General features: G+C 30.5%; 2 protein-coding genes across 3 annotated transcripts; one reads left to right on the top strand and one right to left on the bottom strand.

The window, feature by feature from the left end:
* Nucleotides 1-45: 45 nt before the first annotated feature.
* On the bottom strand, nucleotides 46-3,664 carry LOC100647126 (calponin homology domain-containing protein DDB_G0272472). Of its 2 annotated transcripts, XM_048405551.1 has the most exons (6): nucleotides 3,523-3,664; nucleotides 2,460-2,832; nucleotides 2,193-2,391; nucleotides 1,310-2,124; nucleotides 888-1,086; nucleotides 46-711 (listed from the first exon to the last, which is right to left on the bottom strand). In XM_048405551.1, the coding sequence occupies exons 2-6, from the start codon at nucleotides 2,681-2,683 to the stop codon at nucleotides 67-69; spliced, it is 2,082 nt and encodes a 693-aa protein (XP_048261508.1). In that variant the 5' UTR covers nucleotides 2,684-2,832; nucleotides 3,523-3,664; the 3' UTR covers nucleotides 46-66. The 2 variants fall into 2 exon arrangements, with proteins under 2 accessions (XP_048261508.1, XP_012174151.1); XM_012318761.3 differs by lacking the exon at nucleotides 3,523-3,664 and having other exon boundaries at nucleotides 2,460-2,982.
* LOC100652022 (PR domain zinc finger protein 10) lies at nucleotides 2,989-8,784 on the top strand. The gene is made up of 13 exons (XM_048405547.1): nucleotides 2,989-3,072; nucleotides 3,319-3,444; nucleotides 3,644-3,854; nucleotides 3,929-4,328; nucleotides 4,413-4,745; nucleotides 4,815-5,141; nucleotides 5,219-5,428; nucleotides 5,490-5,993; nucleotides 6,078-6,342; nucleotides 6,426-6,567; nucleotides 6,641-6,829; nucleotides 6,906-7,097; nucleotides 7,173-8,784. Exons 3-13 carry the CDS (start codon nucleotides 3,690-3,692, stop codon nucleotides 7,446-7,448), a joined length of 3,003 nt encoding a protein of 1,000 aa, XP_048261504.1. The 5' UTR covers nucleotides 2,989-3,072; nucleotides 3,319-3,444; nucleotides 3,644-3,689; the 3' UTR covers nucleotides 7,449-8,784.
* The last annotated feature ends 22 nt before the right edge of the window (nucleotides 8,785-8,806 follow it).

Here is an 8,806-nt window from a genome sequence, read left to right as displayed (position 1 = left end):
ATATAAACCTGGGCATATGACTATGATATAATTTTTATACTCTAATTTTAATGTCATAGATGAACTTTAATCCTCCAATGCTACATCTCTCTGTATAGGATCAAAATCAGGAATTACTTCTTGCACCAGCTGTCGTAATTCATTTTTCCTTTTTTCACTTTTTTCAATATCTATAGCAATCACGAGATATCTCTTCCATATGCCGAAATACTTGACTTTTAACTTATTTTCATAAATTTTGATAACTAATTTTGTTTTTTCTTCAGATTTTGCTTTAAGTTCAAGCGTTGTTACTCGCCACAAGTTAAAGTATTTATCCAAAAGTTTCATATCATAGAAATCTACTGCAACTTGATATTTCAAGTTTAATTCTCTCGCTTCCTGTTTCCATTCTTTAAATATCCTTGACATTAAAATTGTGCGATAAGATGATTCGACAATTTCAGTTTTTATTTCGTATTGTATTTCTACTTCTTTTTTCCATTTCGCGAAAATTTTCTTTGTTAATTTTGTCCTATAATAATCCTCTGCCTTTTTGGTATTAATCCGTAATTCTTTGATAAGGATTACGAATGGTTTCATTATGTAATGTCGTAGAAGATACTTTCGATAGAATTTATCCGCTATACTGTTTAATCTTTGCAATTTTTCTATTTCCCGCTGCCGATTTTGTTCTTGCTCTTTTCGTAATCTTCTTGCCTCTGCCAAAGCCTATCAATGAATGAGCAAAAAATTCATCATGCTATCTATATTTAAAGAAACCTATATCGGTTATATCGATATAAAGAATTGTATTTTTAAAAAGATAACAAAGACTACGAGGTGAAATAAGTGTTTATGACACTTAATATGACATTAATATACTTTGATCTGTTGTATAATCTGACCTCCTGTTGTAATCTTCTCTTTTTCTGTTCCTCCTCCATTCTAGCGGCTTCTTCTTTTCGTTTTTGTTCTTCAAGTTTTTGTCTTCGTATCTCTTCAGCCAATTTTACTCTTTTCCGTCTAGCCTTTGCTCGCGCTTCCATTCTCAATAAAAATTTTGGTGGTTCCGGTGGGTGTCGAGTTACCGTTAAAATTTCGTCTCTTTCAAGATGTATATAATTTATTATAAATCTCTTTATATATATATATATATGATAATAATAATACATATTATTTATAAATAATATATTAATTATATATATAATAGTTATATACGTTATATAGTCATATAATTATAATAATTATATATATAATATTTTTATGTTATATATATAAGTTATATATAGATTATATATATAGAATGTTACCAAAAATTTAGTATTACCTGTAACCATTTTGTTGCATTAACCGAATCAATGTTCTTCTCGTACTTTGCCCACAATTAGCGAGGGTATTTTTTGCTATGTCCATTGTCTCCCTATTTGCCATCAATATCGCCTCTTGCATCTGTTTCAGTTTTAATTCTTCGATTATCTTGTTCTGTTCGGCTAATTTAGCTTTTTGCTTTTCTATTATCTGTTTTTGAGCATTTAACCGGCATTGTGCTGGTGGCTCGACAATTACAATACGTTTACTATAAGTACTTTTCTTCTTCATATTTGCATTTTTGGATTCTTTTACCATTAAGTTTTCATTTCTAATTCTCGGTTTTTCATTCTTTTTTATTACTTCTTCCCGATGCTTTATGATTGTATTTATGAACATTTCGATCTTTTGTTCTTCGGAAACTTCTTTTTCTTCTGTTTGCTTCTGAATATAATTTCTTGCATCTTTTGCACAGGCTTTCCAAATATAGAAGTACTTTCTCATTATCTTTAATACTATATTCTGCTGAATTTTCACTTTAATGTCACGTGAACGTTGTTTTTCTATAGCATTTTGTTTTAAAATATCGAAGTATTTCCTTAGAAGATATAAACGTTGCGTTTCTATTTCAGAATTAGTTTTATCTGTAATCGTTACTTTTATGCTTCCAATACATTGCACTTCGCGATCCCCTTCCTTCTGACTTCCTTCATTTTCTAGTTTTAACAAAATATCGTCGGTTTCCATTATTGTACTATTTTTACAAACAGGATCTATGTATATACTTTCATTACGATTGCTATTGACTTGATTATTTTTCTCTTCAACTGTTATCTGTGAAGAATTTGTTATACTTCTGATAAAATATAATTACTTTACGATTACTCGAAATTCATACTGACCTTATCCCTTAATTTCCTAGTTGTCCTCCAAAAATCTTCATCGTCCGAGGATATAAAATTTCTCTTCGTATATGTGTAGGGTTTCGAGAATTTAGGTCGAGATTTACTTATTTCCATCTCAAATTTTTTCAGTTCTCTTTCAAAAAATCGTTTTTGTTTCTTCATATATAATTGTTTCGTTTCTTCTTGCATTAATAATCTACGAAGTAATATTTTGAAACAAACTTTCATAATTTTTTATCTTCATTATTTTTAACTACATCATACTTTCTAGTTTCCGCCAAAACGGAGTCATTCACGGATGAAGCAGACAAATCCTCTCGCAGTATGCGGTGTCTCGCATTCATTATTAAATTTGGATCGAGAAACGTTTTCTCTTCATCTTTCAACATTCGAAGTTTTTCTGATGGATGAAAAATGTTCACTTTCATCATCCGATCCATTAGATTCGTCACTTCGTTCATATGTACCATGATAACTATATCATACATAAGTAAAATAAACGATGTTTGCGGCAAACTGTTCTAAAAAGTCATTCTAGGCTTTTGTTGACACGTTGTTGTTTCGTTGTTAAGGGAGTTATGAAAGATATCTCCTATATACGCGCGTGTAGTCTACATCCCCATTCATAAAATAAGGGCTAGAAATAAACGTTGTTGGATAATGAAACACTATCGACTTCACCTTACATTGCTAAAAAAAGATTTATGTAATATCCTTATATGGTTGTTTTCTATATCGTTGGAAATCTTTCAATGTATAAAATCATTTTTAGTTAAATGTATGTTATTAATAGATCAGTGGAGAATCAATCAATGTTAGCATTACTTTTACAAAGTGTACTTTAATATATCAGTATAAAACAACATAATGAATACAAGTAAGTTAATTATTTATGTTTTATAAATTATATTTATTTAAAAAGTTCTAATAAAATAGCTCTAATAAAATAGATGAATCTATTATATAATGGGCAATTTAAGTTTTGATGTTAATTCCTATTTAAGCTCTAAACATCAAATAAAATTATTTTGGAATTGTTGAAACCATTATTTTAAATATATTATTTTTAAAGTTATGCATTGTTAATTTTATCTGTCAATTCGAAAATTTCCCGCCATTTCAGTGGTTCTCAATCAGCATTATGAAAATGATAATGTCGATTGTTGACGAACCAGCAAACTGCAGCAGGTGCATCACAATTCACAAGGCAAAAAGTGCATCGACTTCGAAAACTTATACATTAAAGATGGTAAGTCTTCTGTTTTACAAAATCCAAAAGCTCAAGCATTATATCCTTACTTTTTCTCTATCGCAGACATTATCATACCTTTCCAGTGATACCAAAATCCTACAAATGTAATCATTATACGATTAGAGAGAACGAATGTCTTTAATTTTTTTAATCCTTTAACAATGGAGCTTCTTGTAGATTCAAAGCATATTTTTAGCAGGTTACAGATGTTGTAACATTTTTGATACACAAGGAGAAATAAAATGGATCCAAGGGGCCCTCCTGAGGGGGCCCCTACTAATTCCTTTGAGATAAATAATATCGATAAAGTGTCTAACAATTTAGTAAATTGGTCTACAGATCATTCTCTCTCTTCATCAATGTGCGAACAAAAAAAAATGAATAATAATAAACTGTTATTTTTAACTGTAAGTAAATTTATAAAAGTATGCTTTCATAGATGATTTATCATGTATGATATCTGAAATTATTTTGTTATTAGGTGGAATATGTGGAAGATCCATCACGGGAATATTCCCGTTTATTTCCAACATATGAACAAGTTTCTTTCTCTCCTAGACCATCGTCTCCACTTTCAGATTTTGAACATCGTGTTAGTCCTCTTGACCCCAATATGAGTTCAGCTGCTAGATATTCACCTACTCCTGTACAACTTCCACCATCTCCTTTTCATAATTCTGTTGTTGTGTTACAAGATTCTTCTCCTTTAATATCTTCAACTGAATCAAATGAAAGAACAAATGTTAATTATGTTTCTCAATTAACACATCCAATTGATACACAAAGTGTACAACAGTCAGATAGTTCTACTGACTATGTTGCTAATGAAAATGAGGAACAACTAGTGTCTAGTGTTGGCAGTGAGTTGATTCTTATGCAAGGTAAATTTTATAAAATATTATTCCTAAAAAAAGTATGGTTTTTTTAAGATTATGATGTATTATATGCATAAAACATATTTATAGAAACGAATTCCGGGCTAGAATCAGCAACAGCTCCGTTAATGCTAACAGGAATGCCAAGTACAGATTTTACATTAAGTAGAGATTTTCTTGTTATGCAAGATGACCAAATGAATGTTATAAATTCGTTTAAAACGCAAAACCTTGATATAGATGATTCTACACATCTTTCATCAAATGCAGAAAATTCAAATAAAGAAAATAATGCAGATTCTTCAGCTGCATCTAATGAACGAGAAATTAATGAAATTTTAATACCTACTGAAGAAAAAAAAAATTGTGAAAAAAAGAATGTGAGACGTTCGAAACGTCGTATAAATGATAAAAAGAATTTATGTATGTAGTTTTATTGTTTATTCATTTAATTAGTAATGTGCTGATAGACTAAGTTTATATTTTTTATAGGTTGTGATGAATGCGATGATGTGTGTACCGGTGATAATTGCACTTCACATAATGTATGTACAATAGCAGATCAACCAGTACCATCTCGTGCTATAGCAACACTGCCAGGATCATATCTTTCTATAAACAAATTATCCAATTCTGAAATTATATCAGGTGGATCAGATTATGGAGTGTTTGCAAAACGTTATATACAAAAACGTACTCAATTTGGACCTATAGAAGGTGTCTTATATCCTTATGATGGAACACCATTTAGAGATGAATTGCCATTGCTCTATGAAACTGAAAATAAAGAATTTTTAAAAGTAGATGTTTCAAATGAAAGTAGGTATTAATAATTTAAGAAATAATATTTAATAAAACAAAAATATCTAATTTAAAATATTTTATTATCGATGCAGATGCTTCAAATTGGATGCGTTTTGTTAGACCTGCATTAACTTATAAAGATCAAAATTTGGTAATTTGTCAACAACGTGATGGAATAGTATTTTTGACTACAAGAAGTATTTTACCAAAGGAAGAATTGAAAGCTGGTCCTAGTATTGATTATGCAATACGTAGAAATTTAATACCACTCAAATCTACACAAGAAACGAAGGATGATAAAGGTATATAAAGTTTACAAAATATCTCGGTTTATATTTATATTTATGCAATTTTCGATTACAGAGCACAAAAATCAGATATCTAGTTGGTCACGGCTAGATGATAATCATTCCCGGCGTATGAAAGTATTTCGCGGAAGAAATTTGAAAGAGAAAGAAAATTCAAGACAAAATAATTCTAAGGAATGGAAATGTTCTGTTTGTGGTCTAATTTTTCGAAAATCACTTTTGCTTAACTTACACTCTCTTGTTCATAATTCTGATAAAATAAAAACTAAAATTCAATCTACAGTTTGTCCGCAATGTGGACTGCAATTTCAAAAACAAAAAGAATTGATCAATCATATTTCACAACATGGGAGATTATCTTTGAAAAAAGCAAAAAGATTGACTTCTTTGTCTACATATAAGTGTTCAATGTGCTATAAACGTTTTGCGACAAAAGTACGTTTACAGCAGCACTGCTTAGTGCATGGTGCTGAAGACCAAAAACCACTGCCATGTAATATTTGCTTCAAAAGATTCATGAATAATTCAGCACTCTCTTGTCACTTGAAAACACATAGAGGTGAATTACTGTATTAAATAATTTTAATTTTATTTGGAAAAGAGTTTCTCAAGTTGCTTATATCCATCTTTTTTTGTTATTCAGAAAATAAACAAATATTTGAGTGTCCAATGTGCAGACAACTATTTAATCAAAGCATGACGTTAAAAGATCATATTGAAACTCATAAAAATGAAGATGGCACATTTAGCTGTCCTTACTGCCAAAGAATATTTATCAAATATTCAGTTATTCGTAAACATATTAGGGCACATCATTGTGAAAGAAAACACAAATGTCAAATTTGTGCAAAACGATTTGCTACAGTAGATAAATTACAGATGCATCTGCTAAAACATTCCGATCATAGGTATAGTAATATTTATACTTACAAGGTACACAAAATCATGTAATGTGTATTATAACATGGAATTTCTTTTTTTTTTTTTGTAGAGAATTTCACTGTGCAAATTGTGGTAAACAATTTAAGAGAAAAGATAAATTAAAAGAACACATGACTAAATTACATAATTCACAGACAGCCACTGAAGAACAAATGTCGCAAGTTACACAAACTAAAAAATTTGTTCCAAAGGTATTTTTTACTTACTCGAAGAATTATCTAATAAGAACGATATTTACTAGTATAATTTATATATTGTTACTAGGTAAATCCTAATGATTACAATCGTTTCATTTATAAATGTCATCAATGTTTGGTCGGTTTTAAACGAAGAGGAATGCTTGTAAATCATTTGGCAAAAAGACATCCAGATGTTGCGCCAGAATCTGTACCAGAATTAAACTTACCAATTTTACGTCAAACGAGAGATTATTATTGTCAATATTGCGATAAGGTGTGCACTTATATTCATTGATAAAATAAATTGAGCTATTTATTTCATATGATTTTTATATTTCTTTGCTTTACAGGTCTATAAAAGCAGCAGTAAACGTAAAGCACATATCATGAAAAATCATCCAGGAGCTGCTTTACCGCCGAGCAACCGACAGAAGGAGTCGGATTACTCCGATTTACCGAATCCAACATTTAGTCAAACTGTCGGTAGCATTACTACTACACCACAGAGTTGTCAATGGTGTCATAAACAATATGCTAGTAAAGTAAGTTGTAAAAATCTGTAGTTTTATTTATAACAAATTAATAATCTTTTTAAAAAATTTATTTATTTTTATAAGGCAAAACTTTTACAACATCAACGAAAGAAACACTCAAATTTAATGGAACCGGCTGATCAAGTACCGCGTTCACGTAATCGACAGCCACAGAATCAGAATCAGCCCCCAGTACTTATTGAAGATCACTTTGTATTGTCCGATTATATTCAGACGTGTGAAACAAATTCAGATTTTTTTAAACCAAGAATAATCAAAATATCTGATGATGTTGATCTAATAGGCAATGGATTAGAGATAGTTGGGCAACAATTTGTTCGTATGCGTGACATACGCTGAACAGATCTGTGGCAACCTCAATGAGAGGTTTTGTCAATTTAATGAGATATGAATCTCATGAGTTTGTGCACAGTAAAGAAACACTGTGTTTTTTGCTGCTGTTGCCAAATAAGGGCATTCATGCCCAGGAGGATTAATTGATTCTCCGCTGGAAAGTATTTGGAGCACAGCTTGGTTAGCGTTAGTGCGAAACACTAAACGCTATTTTATTGATTGTATGGTTGACAATGGTGTCATGACCGTAATTCGGTCGTAATTTTGAATAAACTTGTTGAAACGGAGTACGCCCTATTTTACGAATACTTCGAGCTCCAGGGCGAAAACATGGAAGAAGATTTAAATGTTAACACACAATGGGAAACACAAACATGGAGACTTAAGACTTAAACACAATGGGAAACATGTTAGTTATTGAGGTCTTTGCTCAAGGTATTATGAGTACAGAGCGCAAACAGGTAGAACAAGTCCTCTTATTGTCGGTACATCACTGACATTAACTCTAGTAGTTTCTTTTAAAATTTTGAAAAAGCTTCAATTCGATGTGATTCAATTATGGATGTTAGAGTGATCGAATTTGAGCTTCAAGTTTAAAGTGAAATTTAAACGCAGTTGAAATTTGGAAAATTCGATGAATCTTAGATCGGTGTAATCTCGTCTATACTATGTGATTTTTTTTTTTATAGACCTGATCGTAGTGTCTACATGTTACATCTGACTTTGATGATAAAGCAATTGTCCGTAGATTACACAAAATGTTGTAGTCTGTAAAGAATCGCCCGATCACTTTTACTCTTTCTCGTAATTTATAACATTCTGTCATAATTATTACCGATTCTCGTTTAGAAAAAGATATCTGTGTTTCCAGTACAGATTTTCGATCAATCGGATTTCTTTTTCGCGCAAACCTTTCAGAATTACTAGTTTCACTAAGGAAGTTTAGTGTGACAATTTTTGCATCCATCATACTCATCGAATTGAAATATCTGATTGAAATTGAAGGTATTAATAGTTACCTAGACAAGAAAACTTTTGTCTTTGTGATTTTATGATGCATGTAAAATTGATAGCGTTGCAAATTATCCATATACACTTTGCTAGTTTATCAAATTATAACAGTGAAATACTATTAGCATTCCAAATCATAATTTTCTAAATGTAATTTCATATATCATAAATTGGCAAGAGAATTAAAAATTTGTTTTACATGCATTATATGTGCATAATATGATAAATATTATGGAAAAACAAAGACAAAAGAATGCATGTTTGTTAATGTTGTTGAGTACATGGAGAACTGTATTGTAACGTGACTTAAATAAAGTTACCCGATGACTGATCTATGTACGATTTATTGTACC

Source organism: Bombus terrestris, chromosome 4, assembly GCF_910591885.1.
Source record: "Bombus terrestris chromosome 4, iyBomTerr1.2, whole genome shotgun sequence".
NCBI lineage: Eukaryota > Metazoa > Arthropoda > Insecta > Hymenoptera > Apidae > Bombus > Bombus terrestris.
Note: the sequence above shows the minus strand (reverse complement) of the source record. Positions and strands in the feature narration are given on the sequence as shown.